Source organism: Scyliorhinus canicula, chromosome 7, assembly GCF_902713615.1.
Source record: "Scyliorhinus canicula chromosome 7, sScyCan1.1, whole genome shotgun sequence".
NCBI classification, from domain to species: domain Eukaryota; kingdom Metazoa; phylum Chordata; class Chondrichthyes; order Carcharhiniformes; family Scyliorhinidae; genus Scyliorhinus; species Scyliorhinus canicula.
Window position 1 is genome coordinate 98,929,790 of NC_052152.1, and position 16,781 is coordinate 98,946,570.

The 16,781-nt window shown below is 46.0% G+C and overlaps 1 protein-coding gene across 5 annotated transcripts in view; it reads left to right on the forward strand.

The window, feature by feature from the left end:
- Positions 1-16,781, forward strand: part of LOC119969218 — a 102,983-nt gene that overhangs the window by 13,997 nt on the left and 72,205 nt on the right. For all 5 annotated transcript variants that reach the window (XM_038802531.1, XM_038802530.1, XM_038802534.1 and 2 more), the window contains exons 2-3: positions 10,787-10,942; positions 15,834-16,033. In XM_038802531.1, the coding sequence (XP_038658459.1) occupies positions 10,849-10,942; positions 15,834-16,033 (294 nt within the window). In that variant the 5' untranslated portion in view covers positions 10,787-10,848. The remainder of the gene's footprint in view (positions 1-10,786; positions 10,943-15,833; positions 16,034-16,781) is intronic.

Sequence of the window (16,781 nt, forward strand, 5' to 3'; positions counted from 1 at the left end):
AAAATCAAAAAGGGCCACAGCACAGGTTACAGTGACTGAGGAGAGTGTGAAAAGGGAGGTGACCAATGCAGGATTGAGGGTGTTATACCTAAACGCGCGCAGTATACGGAACAAGGTAAATGAGCTTGTTGCACACATTGAAATTGGCCGGTATGATGTTGTGAGCATCACAGAGACGTGGCTGCAAGGGGATTAGGGCTGAGATCCAAATATACAAGGATATGTGTCCGATCAAAAGGACAGGCAGATGGACAAAGGGGGTGGGGTTGCATTGTTAGTAAGGAATTAAGTTAAATTGATAGCAATGAGCGATATAGGATCAGAAGGCATAGAATCTCTGTGGGTAGAGTTGAGGAATCGCAAAAGGTAAAAAGACCCTGATGGGAGTTATGTACATCTCCCAAAGCAGTAGTCAGGATGTGGGGCAGAAAATAAATCGGGAGATAGAAAAGGCATGTAAAAACTGCAATATTACGATAATCATGGGGGACTTCAATATGCAGATGGACTGGGAAAATCAAGTTGGTAGTGGATCCCAAGAAATGGAATTTGTGGAATATCTAAGAGATGGTTTTTTGGAGCAGCTTGTGACAGAGCCTACTAGGGAACAGGCAATTCTGGATTAGGTGATGTGTAATGAGGCAGACTTGATTCGAGAACTTAAGGTGAAGGAACCCTTCAGGAGCAGTGACCACAATATGATAGAATTTACCCTGCAGTTTGAAATTAAATTTAAAATGAAAACTGCTTATTGTCACAAGTAGGCTTCAAATGAAGTTACTGTGAAAAGCCCCTAGTCGCCACATTCCAGCGCCTGTTCGGGGAGGCTGGTACGGGAAGAAGGAAGAGGGAGAAGCTGTAATCAGATGTAACGGTATTACAATTAAATAAGGGTAACTACAAAGACATAAGGGAGGAGCTGGCCAGAGTTGATTGGAGAAGGAGCCTAGCAGGGAAGACAGTGGAACAGCAATGGTAGGAGTTTTGGGGGGTTATTAGGGAGGCACAACAGAAATTCATCCCAAGGAGGAGGAAACATGCTAAGGGGAGGACAAGGCATCCATGGCTGTCGAGGGATGTCAAGGACAGCATAAAGGCTAAGGAAAAAGCATACAAAGAGGCAAGGATTAGTGGGAAACCAGAGGATTCAGAAGCCTTTAAAAGCGAGGAAAGGACAACTTAAAAAAAGCTATAAGGGGGGAGAAGATGAAGTACGAGTGCAATCTTGCTAGTAAAAAAAAGGAAGATAGGGAAGAGATTTTTTCAATATATAAAAGGTAAGAGAGAGGCAAAAATAGACATTGGCCCACTAGAAAATGTGGCTGGAGAAGTAATTATAGGAAACAAAGAAATGGCAGACGAACCGAATAGTTACTTTGCATCAATCTTCACGGTGGAAGACACCAGTGGGATGCCAGAGCTCCAGGAGAACCAGGGGGCAGAGGTGAGTGCAGTGACCATTACTAAGGAGAAGGTTCTGGGGAAACTGAAAGGTCTGAAGGTGGATAAGTCACCTGGACCGGATGGACTACACCCCAGGGTCCTAAAAGAGATAGCTGAGGAAATTGTGGAGGCATTAGTGATGATCTTTCAGGAATCACTAGAGGCAGAAAGGGTCCCAGAGGACTGGAAGGTGGCTAATGTAACACCACTGTTTAAGAAGGGAGGGAGGCAGAAGATGGGAAATTATAGGCCGGTTACCCGGACTTCGGTCATTGGTAAGATTTTAGAGTCCGTTATTAAAGATGAGATTGCGAAGCACTTGGAAGTGCATGATAAAATAGGACTGAGTCAGCACGGCTTTGTCAAAGGGAGGTCGTGTCTGACAAATCTGTTAGAGTTCTTTGAGGAGGTAACAAGCAAGTTAGACAAAGGAGAACCAGTGGACGTGATTTATTTAGGTTTCCCGAAGGCCTTTGACAAGATGCCGCATCTGAGACTGTCAAATAAGTTAAGAGCCCATGGTGTTCAGGGTATGATCCTGGCATGGATGGAGGATTGGCTGACTGGCAGAAGGCAAAGAGTGGGGATAAAGGGTTCTTTTTCAGGATGGCAGCCGGTGACTAGTGGTGTGCCTCAGAGGTCTGTGCTGGGAACACAACTTTTTACAATATACATTAATGATCTGGAAGAAGGAACAGAAGGCACTGTTGCTAAGTTTTCAGATGATACAAAGATCTGTAGAGGGACAGGTAGTATTGAGGAAGCAAGGAGGCTGCAGAAGGACTTGGACAAACTAGGAGAGTGGGCAATGAAGTGGCAAATGAAATACAATGTGGAAAAGTGTGAGGTTATGCACTTTGGAAGGAGTAATCTCGGCATAGACTATTTTGTAAATGGGGAAATGCTTCGGAAAGCAGAAGCACAAAGGGACCTGGGAGTCCTTATTCATAATTCTCTTAAGGTTAATGTGCAGGTTCAGTCGGCAGATAAGAAGGCAAATGCAATGTTGGCATTCATGTCAAGAGGGCTAGAATACAAGACCAGGGATATACTTCTGAGGCTGTATAAAACTCTGGTCAGACCCCATTTGGAGTATTGTGAGCAGTTTTAGGCCCCATATCTAAGGAAGGATATGCTGCCCTTGGAAAGGGTCCAGAGGAGGTTCAAAAGAATGACCCTGGAATGAAGAACTTGTCGTATGAGGAACATTTGAGGACTCTGGGTCTGTACTCGTTGGAGTTTAGAAGGATGAGAGGGGATCTTCTTGAAACGTACAAGATACTGTGATTCCTGGATAGAATGGACGTGGAGAGGATGTTTCCATTTGTAGGAAAAACTAAAACCAGAGGACACTAACTCAGATTAAAGTAACGATCCTTTAAAACAGGAGAGGAGGATTTTTTTCAGCCAGAGGGTGGTGAATCTGTGGAACTCTTTGCTGCAGAAGGCTGTGGAGGCCAATTCACTGAGTGTCTTTAAGGCAGAGATAGATAGGTTCTTGATTAAGGGGATCAGGGGTTATGGTGAGAAGGTAGGAGAATGGGGATGAGAAAAATATCAGCCATGATTGAACGGCGGAGCAGACTTGATGGGCCATGTGGCCTAATTCTGCTCCTATGTCTTATGGCCTAACACAGACCATAAAAGCAGAATATATAGCTGGGTTCAAGAGCTGGTTAGATGTGTTTCTCGAAAGAGCGAATTAACAGTCTAGTGGGAAGAGCCAATAAACGGGTGGCAGTATTTCCTGCCCTGCCACCTGAAGAGTCAGTGAGTACAGTCATTTAACACTCTGATAAGGATAAATTGGTGATTTTTTCTTTTGTCCCAAACTCTGGAGGAGGTCCCACCTCAGAGCTGTTGGGCCAATCTGATCGTCACTGGGAGCAGTGGCCACTGCTGGGACTACAAACAATCGCTTAAGTCCTAGAGCCAGTGCACAGGTAATTGTAGGGGCCTTTCAGCAGGCATAGAGATAGACACCCAGGGGCTGGGGGACTTGATAGAAAGTCCAGGGGTGAGCTGAGGGTGCACCTGGGGTTGGAGGATGACCTTGGGAACCGGCTGCTTGATGTGGATAGGAGCCAGAGAAATAAGCCCCTTCCTTTTCTGTCTGACCTGCTGGGCTTCATCACCTTAGCTCTGGCCTCCTCCCACTGGCTCCAATATTGAGGCCGATCAGGAAGAGGCTATTAATGGGCTTCTTAAAGGCCTCAATTCAATAAAGGTGGATTGCCCGAGGCCTTGCCTGCCCCATTATAATTGTGGATAGATCGGTGCAGGTGGTTGGGGGTATGGTGGGAAGACCTCCCAGGGAATTTTACAGGTTCCCCTACCTGCTACTAATGTATTGGCAGGGACCCATAAAACTCTGCTGTTTGGCTTGAATGAAATGAAATGAAAATCGCTTATTGCCACGAGTAGGCTTCAATGAAATTAAACTAATTTGGCAGGGGAATGGGAACCGGATCTGTAGTCCAGCAACTAAGGTAGACGATAGTCAGGACGCCAAAGCACGTAGTGATGCAGTGGGGAAGGTAACAATGACAAAGGAGAGTACTTGCAGGCAAGGAGATGGGATGAAGTGTGTATACTTTAATGCAAGAAGCATCAGGAATAAGGTGGGTGAACTTAAGGCATGGATCGGTACTTGGGACTACGATGTGGTGGCCATCACGGAAACTTGGATAGAAGAGGGCCAGAAATGGTTGTTGGAGGTCCCTGGTTATAGATGTTTCAACAAGATTAGGGAGGATGGTAAAAGAGGTGGGGGGGTGGCATTGTTAATTAGAGATAGTATAACAGCTGCAGAAAGGCAGTTCGAGGGGGATCTGCCTACTGAGGTAATATGGGTTGAAGTTAGAAATAGGAAAGGAGCAGTCACCTTGTTGGGAGTGTTCTATAGGCCCCCCAATAGCAGCAGAGATGTGGAGGAACAGATTGGGAAACAGATTCTGGAAAGGTGCAGAAGTCACAGGGTAGTAGTCATGGGCGACTTCAACTTCCCAAACATTGAGTGGAAACTCTTTAGATCAAATAGTTTGGATGGGGTAGTGTTTGTGCAGTGTGTCCAGGAAGCTTTTCTAACACAGTATGTAGATTGTCCGACCAGAGGGGAGGCCATATTGGATTTAGTACTTGGTAATGAACCAGGGCAGGTGATAGATTTGTTAGTGGGGGAGCATTTTGGAGGTAGTGACCACAATTCTGTGACTTTCACTTTAGTAATGGAGAGGGATAGGTGCGAGCAACAGGGCAAGGTTTATAATTGGGGGAAGGGTAAATACAATGCTGTCAGACAAGAATTGAAGTGCAGAAGTTGGGAACATAGGCTGTCAGGGAAGGACACAAGTGAAATGTGGAACTTGTTCAAGGATCAGGTACTGCGTGTCTTTGATATGTATGTCCCTGTCAGGCAGGGAAGAGATGGTCGAGTGAGGGAACCATGGTTGACAAGAGAGGTTGAATGTCTTGTTAAGAGGAAGAAGGAGACTTATGTAAGGCTGAAGAAACAAGGTTCAGACAGGGCGCTGGAGGGATACAAGATAGCCAGGAGGGAACTGAAGAAAGGGATTAGGAGAGCTAAGAGAGGGCATGAAAAATCTTTGGCGGGTAGGATCAAGGAAAACCCCAAGGCCTTTTACACATACGTGAGAAATATGAGAATGACTAGAGTGAGAGTAGGTCCGATTAAGGACAGTAGCGGGAGATTGTGTATTGAGTCTGAAGAGATAGGAGAGGTCTTGAACAAGTATTTTTCTTCAGTATTTACAAATGAGAGGGGCCATATTGTTGGAGAGGACAGCGTGAAGCAGACTGATAAGCTTGAGGAGATACTTGTCAGGAAGGAAGATGTGTTGCGCGTTTTGAAAAACTTGAGGATAGACAAGTCCCCCGGGCCTGACGGGATATATCCAAGGATTCTATGGGAAGCAAGAAATGAAATTGCAGAGCCGTTGGCAATGATCTTTTCGTCCTCGCTGTCAACAGGGGTGGTACCAGAGGATTGGAGAGTGGCGAATGTCGTGCCCCTGTTCAAAAAAGGGAATAGGGATAACCCTGGGAATTACAGGCCAGTTAGTCTTACTGCGGTGGTAGGCAAAGTAATGGAAAGGGTACTGAGGGATAGGATTTCTGAGCATCTGGAAAGGCATTGCTTGATTAGGGATAGTCAGCACGGATTTGTGAGGGGTAGGTCTTGCCTTACAAGTCTTATTGAATTCTTTGAGGAGGTGACCAAGCATGTGGATGAAGGTAAAGCAGTGGATGTAGTGTACATGGATTTTAGTAAGGCATTTGATAAGGTTCCCCATGGTAGGCTTATGCAGAAAGTAAGGAGGCATGGGATAGTGGGAAATTTGGCCAGTTGGATAACAAACTGGCTAACCGATAGAAGACAGAGAGTTGTGGTGGATGGCAAATATTCAGCCTGGAGCCCAGTTATCAGTGGCGTACCGCAGGGATCAGTTCTGGGTCCTCTGCTGTTTGTGATTTTCATTAACGACTTGGATGAGGGAGTTGAAGGGTGGGTCAGTAAATTTGCAGATGATACGAAGATTGGTGGAGTTGTGGATAGTGAGGAGGGCTGTTGTCGGCTTCAAAGAGACATAGATAGAATGCAGAGCTGGGCTGAGAAGTGGCAGATGGAGTTTAACCCTGACAAGTGTGAGGTTGTCCATTTTGGAAGGACAAATCTGAATGCGGAATACAGGGTTAATGGTAGGGTTCTTGGCAATGTGGAGGAGCAGAGAGATCTTGGGGTCTATGTTCATTGTTCTTTGAAAGTTGCCACTCAAGTGGATAGAGCTGTGAAGAAGGCCTATGGTGTGCTAGCGTTCATTAGCAGAGGGATTGAATTTAAGAGCCGTGAGGTGATGATGCAGCTGTACAAAACCTTGGTCAGGCCACATTTGGAGTACTGTGTGCAGTTCTGGTCACCTCATTTTAGGAAGGATGTGGAAGCTTTGGAAAAGGTGCAGAGGAGATTTACCAGGATGTTGCCTGGAATGGAGAGTAGGTCATACGAGGAAAGATTGAGGGTGCTGGGCCTTTTCTCATTGGAACGGAGAAGGATGAGGGGCGACTTGATAGAGGTTTATAAGATGATCAGGGGAATAGATAGAGTAGACAGTCAGAGACTTTTTCCCCGGGTGGAACACACCATTACAAGGGGACATAAATTTAAGATAAATGGTGGAAGATATAGAGGGGATGTCAGAGGTAGGTTCTTTACCCAGAGAGTAGTGGGGGCATGGAATGCACTGCCTGTGGTAGTAGTTGAGTCGGAAAATTTATGGACCTTCAAGCGGCTATTGGATAGGTACTTGGATTAGGGTAGAATAAGGGAGTGTAGGTTAACTTCTTAAGGGCAGCACGGTAGCATTGTGGATAGCACAATTGCTTCACAGCTCCAGGGTCCCAAGTTCGATTTCGACTTGGGTCACTGTCTGTGTGGAGTCTGCACATCCTCCCCGTGACTGCGTGGGTTTCCTCCGGGTACTCCGGTTTCCTCCCACAGTCCAAAGATGTGCAGGTTGGGTGGATTGGCCATGACAAATTGTCCAAAATTCTATGATTAACCTAGGACAAAAGTTCGGCGCAACATCGTGGGCCGAAGGGCCTGTTCTGTGCTGTATTTCTCTATAAAAAAAAATTACTGTGAAAAGCCCCTAGTCGCCACATTCCGGCGCCTGTTCGGAGAGGCTGGTACGGGAACCGTGCTGCTGGCCTGCCTTGGTCTGCTTTAAAAGCCAGTGATTTAGCCCAGTGTGCTAAACCAGCCCTAGCTTGCCATAATTTCCAGTTTATTAGAGATCTAGTGCTATGATAGGCCATTTTAGTTGCATGTGAAATTAAAAGGCTTGCACATTGAACATTTCTGTCACCCATGTTATGGGCCAGGGTTTAGAGAACCCCAAAGTGTATCATGGACTTCACCTGACCCACAACGTTTAATAGATTGTGGTATGGGGTGCACACGGCCCATTCTACAGGTGTGGTACAACAGAAATGGGAAAGTATTTTTTAAAGCAAAACAGTGTTTATTCTATGAACTCAAGTTAACCTTTTTAAAACATACAGTGAACATCTTAGCAACCATTAATTCAAATGCAACCCTCAAAGAATACAACACTAAGTAATTCTCAAGCTGTCCTTTTAACATCCATAAGACTTAAAAAATAACTTTTAACAGAAGCACATCAGGTTAAAGTCACAACTGAGAGCAGTTATTAGTTTTAAATCACCAAAGGATCAATTTACAGTTTTTAGATTATAGAGACTAATACCCCTTGTTTAAAGGTACATTTCTTAAACACTCATCTCTTAAAGGTACTCTCACATGACACCCATAATAAACACTGTTCATAAATACCTTTTGATTATTCAATGATAGATCTTTAATGGCCATCTGGTCCAACTATCTTATCCATGCAATTGTAATATCTTGTATAGTACAATCTGTATACTTTACACTTCACCTGAGCTGGATTTTCACCATGGATGCAGAAAGCTCAAGGCTTGAAATCTCCTGAGATTGGAAAACCTGTCCCATGTAAATGGCTGTCCAGGTATTTGCACTCCAGGAAGGCTGCAGTTGGGATTGGGATCAATTTGTTCCACCGAGTCTGGAAGCAATTCTGATGCAGCCAGAGAGGTGGGTGAGTGTCAAGGGAAGGTAGGTTAGAAAGCCCACCTTGGTTCTCTATGTCCACTCACCCAGTATTCACTATACAGCCAATAGCATGACTTAAAATGCAGTGAAACAAACATCCATTCAAAAATGTGCTTTGAAAAAAACTTGCTCTTACAAGCCTATAAAAGTGTCAGACAGCCCCTCTAGTATCACTAACAAGCCTTGCCTCACTTTACACTTCTTCATCTTGATCAAATAAACATAAACATTGAAAGAAAGAGTTCAAAGAAAAAGTTATTGTAACCTCGTAAAGATATCAGTCAAACAAAGCAAATGCTTCAGCAAATAACCACCTCCTGGTTGAATGAATCCTTAATGAGTTTTTGAGCTCAGCCAAGCATTCATAAGTCCATGTGGAGAAACCGATGCCTGGCCACCTATTTCCTTTTGTAAAGTTCCCAAGCACTGTTTTGAATGCATAATAGCACTTTTCCCAATGAGAAAACAATTTACTGCATCTCAACACTTACAAAAGGCTGAGCCCTATAATGTGCAGTAAAAACATATCTACTTTACAAGACATATCTAATGAAACTGTACAAGACAGCATCCAATGAAATTGTACAAGACAGCATCTAATGAAACTGAAAGAACAGATTTATTTTTTGCATTTCAAAACCTGTTATTTGAATTCCAAGCACAGGTGTCTTTTTCTGTCCTCCACTTGGGATTGGGGTATACCCCCCCCCCCCCCCCCCCCCCCCCCCGCCACCCGCCTATGGTTCACAATTCCTCGGAAAATGTCATGTACTTTTACAGAAGTACCAGACCACAGTAAATGCAGGGAGGTGGACAGGGCCACCTCTGCAATGGAGCTGGCAAGGGCAGGAGTGCTGGGTGTGGGTGAACTATCTACATCCTTGTCCTGCGCCAGCAGAAATAGCTAGAAATGGGAATGGGGCCAGAATCTCGGATCCGGGACCCATCTGCCATTTTGAAAAGATTTCCAAGTCAGCCCGACTTGGAAATCCAGGCCCAAAGATCTACTGGCTGAAAGTGGCCTAATCAAAAGTAGAATTGAGTAATGAGTAACCAAGTGATTAGGTCAGTAGGTTTTTTTAAAACTTGCTGATGAATGATATGGTCTTTTGCTAGTTTCTAATTTAATCAGCATATTCTGGTAAATTCCTCATGCTATTTTAAGCTGCCATTCATTCTTAACTTAAGGTCAGTGCACAAAGCTTTTTTAAAAAAAAACTTTCAACACTTTTTAAAACGGCCAAACTTGTATGCGGGCATGAGACTGATTTATTCTGGGGCTGTGTATTTACACTTGTTGTTGGAGAACTATAAGGGCTGATTTGAACTTTTCAGAAGTGGCGGAGAACAGAGAATAGTGAATTAATTTAGCCTGCTGCTTGATTCCCAGGTAAAACTATACATAAGTAAAATGGCATGAGATAACAGTGAGTGCAGAAACAAGCAAAGGAGGCCACGCACAGAATTAAACGTGAGAAAGATGGATTATATTTGTCCTTGAGCAATGGTTTACATTCAGTAATGCTTTCTTTAAAATGGGAGGCCTGTTTCTCCGAGGAGTGATCTCTTGTCAGAAACCAAGGTAAAACTCCAGGTTCTGAAAGTAGAACACACATGATACTTCAGGATTTAAAAAACTTATACATGACAGAACTTGCTATTTGTAAGGCGCACACTTTCTTCTCCCAACTAATGAATTTGACAGCAGCAGGGGACCTGGACAGGTAAGCTATTATTGGAACCAGTGAATATTTGACTGCAACAATTTCAATTTCCCACAACAACTATGATAACTGACAATCTCAAGAAACTTTACTGTTATTTAGTTCAATTTCATGGGAGGAGTGCCTTGTATCTTTATTTTAAAAGTGCCCGAAAAGCTGCTCGCCACGGAGCAGCGTAGCCGGTGAAAGCCAGGATCCCTGCTCCCGGGATCCACCTGGCTCCCAATGTCTCGTGAGATTCAACGCAGTCTCGCGATGCGTTGCAAGGAGAATCCTGCCCACAATGGCTGGCATCAGATTTTGGCAAATCTGCATATTCGAGCAAGGCAGTAAGCCTTGCTCTAATGTGCAGATTCTCGATGTACCTGAGGCTTTGGGATTCAATCCCTTCGACTCGGTGACCTTGGGTGAGTGTCATTTGGTACTGGTCCCCATAAACAGGACCAGATGGAACGCCACTTCTGGGGGTCTCCAAGGGGATTGGAGGGGTAGGGGGGAGATCAGGGATTTTTTTGTGGGCCTCGGAGCTTTTGTGGGAAGTTCCAGCAAGCAGAGCTCCCCGTTGCCTATGTGCGGCTTTGCCGTTGAATAACCATGCGATTCTCGGCATGTGAATGCTGGTTAACATGTGGCTAAACACGCTCGCTCTGGGACTTTGTTCCCTTTTGGGAAGATCGTGCCCTACAACTTATGACCTAGATTTCTATGAAGGAATTTTCTGTTTAGAATGGTTCAAGCCATTCTAAATTGAACAGGAAAAGGTTGGCACAAAGTTTGATCTACGTTGCTATTATAGTCACGGTGGTAAGAATTTTGACCTTTTTGTTCTTGAATTGCTTTGTAAACATATTACATGTACAGAGATCTGAACGTAGAGATTTTGAAATAGTTGTAGCAGCACGTTGTTTAGATTTAATTGCAGTTTTGTTTTAAACTATTGCTGCAGATTCGTACCTGAGGGTTAAAGTAGAAGACGACGCAGAAGCTGTGATATTCAATGGAGCCGAAATGGTGGACATTCAGAATGGTTCATCGTCCCTTACTACTGATGATCAGTCACAAGCGAACAACCAAAAAAGATATCTGGCTGCTGTAGTTTATGGTAAATAATGTTTTAATCCTAAACAAAGGTCTTTTCTGTTGTAAGAAGAATACATTCTTTGACAGCGCTATACTTACAGGAGCCGAAGCAAAAGCCACTTGGAATCATAGTCACAGAGGAAGGTTATTCGGCTCATCAAGTCCATGCCAGCTTTCTTCAGAGAAAACTGATCAGTCCCATTCACTATTCTAATCCTGCTGCCCTGCAATTTTTCAAATATCTATCCAATTTCCTATTGTCTCTGCTTCCACCTCCTCCTGGATGCGAGTTTCAGATCATTACCACTCACTGCATTTAAATTATTTCTCACATCCCCCTCCACCCACAACTCTTACCCAAAACCTTAAATCTGTGTCTCCTAGTCTTTATACCATCAGCTGATGTGAACAGTTTTTCCCTGTCTACTTTATCCAACCTTTCCCAATTTAGACACTGTACAGATTTGATTTATTGTCACATGTACCGAAGTACAGTGAAAAGTATTTTTCTGTGGCCAAGGGAACGTCCACAGTATGTACATAGTGGACAAAAACAGAATAATCGATAGAGTACATTGACAAATGGTACATCGACAAACAGTGATTGGTGACAGAGCGGAACAAGGGGCTAGACAAAGCAAACACATGAGCAGGAGCAGCACAGGGCGTTGTGAATAGGGTTCTTACAGGAATAGATCAGTCCAAGGGAGAGTCATTGAGGAGTCTAGTAGTTGTGGGGAAGAAGCTGTTCCTATGTCTGGATGTGCAGGTCTTCAGAATTCTGTATCTTCTGCCTGATGGAAGGATCTGGAAGAAGGCAAAGCCTGGGTGGGAGGGGTCTCTGATAATGCGGTCTGCCTTCCTGAGGCAGCGGGAGGTGTAGACAGAATCAATGTGAGGATGGCAAGCTTGTGTCCAGCTTTGGGCTGAGTTCACCACACTCTGCAGTTTCGTGCCACCTTGGGCTGAGCCGTTGCCATACCAAGCTGTGATGCAGCCAGATAGGATGCTCTTTATGGCGCATAGTGGAGTTGGACACTTTCGGAACTTTCAAGCGGTTATTGGATAGGCACCGGAGCGAGGCGACTCTTTGCAAGCTCTCCCGAACAGATCCTCTTTTTATTTATCTTATACTCGTTCTAATCTTTTAAAATTTAATTCTAAGACTAACATTATACTAACCTCTCTCTTTTACCTTGTGTTGCCCTATTATGTATTTTCTTTTATTTCCTTTTCTTTTCATGTACTTAATAATCTGTTGAGCTGCTCGCAGGAAAATACTTTTCACTGTACCTCGGTCCACGTGACAATAAATAAATCCAATCCAATTCAATCCAGTCGAACTTTCCGATGAGCCATGATCATGTTGAATAGCGGAGCTGCTTGATGGGCTAAATGGCCTACTCCTGTTGCCTGCACTAGGGTAACTCAGATTATTCCAATAATTTATCTTTGAATAAACATCAATTCAATTGGTTTTAAGTTAGGGGGCGGTGGATGGAGAGAGACCTTGGGGGCAAAGGGAGAGCGCGGCCAATCTAGCTGGGAGGTCGGGAAAGGAGGCACCCCATCCTTTCCTATCCAAGACCAGACCAGGGTGATCTCCCTGCATTCTTGAACTCCTCCCACAAGTCAAAATACTGCACCAGTCAAAATATTGCAGGCAAGTGGAAAGCAAGCAGCCCTCAGGTGGTCAATAATTGGCACTTAGCGGGCAGCACGTGGCACATTCGTTAGCACTGCTGCCTACAGCGCTGAGGACCCGGGTTCGAATCCCGACCCTGGGTCACTGTCTGTGTGGAGTTTGCACATTCTCCCCGTGTCTGCATGGGTTTCACCCCCGCATCCCAAAGATGTGCAGGTTAGGTGGATTGGCCACGCTAAATTGCCCTTTAATTGGAAAAAAATAAAATAATTGGGTACTCTACTTAAAGGCCTCCATTAAGGTAAGGGTGCATGGCTGTCCTAGGCCTCGCCCTGTCCTACCAGTCACCTTACCAGTCCATTAATTCCTTGGAGATCTCCGACACTCTGCCTTCACCAACCCCTGTTTTCGACACCATCTTGTCCTGCATTCACTGGGGCGGCAGGTTAGGAAAGGAAGGCATCTGTTTCCTCACATAGTCCCACACCTGTAAGTACCGGAACCCATTCCCACCTGGCAGCTCCATACTCCTCTGCCAGTCCCTCCATGCTCGGAAGCTCCCACCAATAGGTCCCCAAACCGCTCAATCCCTGTCCGCCGCCATCCCTGGAACCCCACATCCAGCCCCACTGGAGCGAACCTGTGATTCCTGCAAATCGGTGCCCGAACCAAGGCACCCTCCAGCCTCCGGTGCTGCCACCTCTGTCCCCACGCTCTCCGGGCCACCACAGGACTTGTGGAGTACCTGGCCGGCGAGAATGGCAGAGGAACTGTCAACAGTGTCCCTAAGCTAGTGTCCTTACAAGAAGCTGCCTCCATCTGCTCCCACCCCGACCCCTCCCCCATTATCCACTTCCTGACCATGGCTATATTCACTGCCCAGTAGTAGTTCATCAAATGTGGCAAGGCCAGCCCCCCCCCCCCCCCCCCCACCACCTCACATCCCCGCTCCAGCAGCACCTTCTTTACCCGTGGAGCTTTCCCCGCCCACACATAAACAACCCCCCCCCCCCCCCCCCCCCAAGATCAATGCATTCATCTTCCTAAAGAAGGCCATTGGAATAAAAATCGGAAGGTTCTGGAGCACGAATAAAAATCTCGGGGCCACCGCTAACTTCACGGACTGCACCTGCCCCGCCAACAACAGCAGGAGCACATATCACCTCTTAAAATCGCCTTCATCTGCTTCGCAAGCCGCGCCAAATTTAATTTATGTAGCTGCTCCCATTTCCGTGCCACCTGGATGCCCAGTTACCTGAAACACATCCCCACAACCTTAAACGGCATCTTGCCCAACCTCCTCTCCTGTCCCGTCACCTGGATCAGAAAGACCTAACTCTTCCCAATGTTTAACCTATACCCAAAGAACTGCCAAATTCCTCCAAAATGTCCATGATTCCCTCCAATGAGTCTGATCTGTAAAGCAACAGATCATCCGCATATAGCGAGACCCTGTGCTCCACCCCCCCCCCCCCCCCCCACACACTATCCATTTCCAACCCCTTGACACTCTAAGCGCCATTGCCAGTGGCTCTATTGCCAAGGCAAAGAGAAACAGGGTGAGTGGGCATCCCTGCCTCAACCCACGGTGGAGCCTAAAATATCCCAAACTCACCCGGTCCGTCCTTACACTCGCTGGTGACTGATACAACAACCGGACCCAATCTACAAACCCCTGCCCGATCCAAAACCGCCTCAGTACCTCCCATAAATATTCCCATTCTACCCGATCAAAGGCCTTCTCCGTTTCTATAGCCACCGCCACCTCCATATTCCGTCTCTCTGAGGGGATCATTGTAACGTTCAATAAACGCCTAATGTTACCCAACAGATGCCTCACCTTTACAAACCCCATCTGGTCTTTCGATATCACCCGTGGCACACAGTCCTCAATCTGTGAGGCCAACAACTTGCCGTCTACATTCAGCAGTGATATCGGGCGGTAGGACCAACATTGCTCCGGGTCGTTATCTTTCTTCAAAATTATGCATAGCGAGGCCTGCGATAATGTGGGGGGGAGCTCCCATCTCCCTCGCCTCATTAAATGTCCTTACCAGCAGGGGCCCCAGGTCTCCGAGAAAGTTTCTATAAATTTATACAGGGAAGCCATCTGGGCCTGGGGCTTTCCCTGCCCGCATTGCCCCCAAACCATCCATCACCTCCACCAGTCCAATGGGTGCTCCCAACCCGTCTGCCAGATTCTTCTCTACCTTGGGGAACTCCAATCTGTCCAGGATTCACCACATTCCTTACACCCCAGTTGGGGGTTCCGATTCAAAAAGCCGATTCGTAAAACTCAAGTACCCCATTCACCTCCACAGGGTACAGTACCACTCTACCGCCCCCCCCCCCCCCCCCCCCACCCCATCCTTCTCTCTTCCAATCTCCCTCCCTGTTTCCTGAGCTGGCGGGCCAGTATCATACTAGCCTTATCCCTGTACTCATACACTGCCCCTCTGGCCTTCCACAACTGCCCTACTACTTTCCCCATGGTCACTAGCCCGAACTTCATCCGAGGTCCACTTCCAAGTTCACCTAGTGCAGTGCGTGATCTGACATCACGATCGCTGACTACGAGTTGATCACCCCGCCAATAACGTCTTTCCCACCACAAAATAAATCACTCCGAGAGTACCCCCTGTGCACATGGGAGAAGTAGGAGAACTCCTTCGCCCTCGGCCTCCCAAACCTTCACAGGTCCACCCCCCATGTGCTCCATGAACCCCTTCAGCTCCTTCGCCACCGCTGACACCTTCCCCGACCTCGACCGGTCCAAACCTGGGTCAATGACCGTATTAAAGTCCCCCTCACCCCATAATCAACCAGTTCGAGTCCAGGTCCGGGATATTTCCCAGCACCTGACTCATAAACTCCACATCGTGCCAATTTGGGGCATAAACATTAACCAAAACCACCAGCATCCCCTCCAGCTTCCCACTCATCTTTTACCCTCCACTACCTTGACCTGAGTCGCACGAAGATTCTCTAGTACCAGCAGCTCCCTTCTTCTCGCTGCGCTTCTGGTCCGTGGACCCATCCACCAGCCCCACCAGTGGAGTTAAACTTTTACCAGTCACCCCTGCACCTTCTTTCAACAAAACATCCACCTACAAATGTGGAAAAGGTCTGAAAAAAAACACCTTGAGCGGGAGCTGCCAAATGTGTGACCACTCACTCCATGGCTGCCACCAGAAGTCCTAAAGTTGTATTTTTTGTCGGTTTTTAAAAGTCCTGTCTGATTTTGCTTTTCTTGTTCGCTGTTTTTCAGTGCAGAAACCAGGAGCAGAAGGCCCTCGCAGTGATTTAGGTATGAATGCAAATGAGTCTGCAGCACATTTGCCACAAGACTGCCTACCAAACAGAAATGACATTTCATCTAGTACCACATCGCATGAGGCTAGACCCAGGAGTGGAGAATACACTTACACTTACAGACCAAAAAGAAGGAAGATCACAATCCATAATGCAGTAGGTATTGCAACCAAGTTTGAAAATAAAAAATATTTGGGGAGAAATAAAAGTACACAATTCAGTTCAAAAAAGAATCCCCACTGAACTTGCTGTTTGTGGGTGTCTTGAGTGTTTGGCCCCTATTTTGTTCACGCTGGCCTTTTATTACTCAAAGATGACCTTTTAAGAATGGGACTGTTAGTCAAGGAAGTCACCGGAAGGGCCTCCGTTCCACTGGGTGGCTGTGCTATTGTCCAATCTGTGGTTGCTTCAAACAGGTACAGAGAATATGGTACTGCATGTAGCTCTGTTGCTGACATATGAGGGGAATCTAGTGCACATTATTATTCTTTCATGGGATCTGGGCGTCGTTGTCTGGGCCAACATTTGTTGCCCATCCCTTATTGCCCTTGAATTGAGTGGCTTGTTGGGCCGCTTCAGAGGGCAGTTAAGAGTCAACCACATTGCTGTGGATCTGGATCACATGTAGGCCAGACCAGGTAAGGACGGCAGATTTAAAGGATTTAAAGTGAGAATGTGAAGCAAGGGTTAATAGCTAGAACCATCCAGAAGTAATGGGACACATTAGTGGAAATTTACTAAGGAGGGAGTTATTATTGAATTCGTGAGCCGATTCATGACTGTAAGCCAAATAGCCTTGAGAAACAAGGAAGATGGCTGGATGACGGAATATGAAATGTAAGAGCCATTGATAAATCATGGCTGGACACTTGGTGTTTTGCTAAAATTGCTATATGCTCATGTG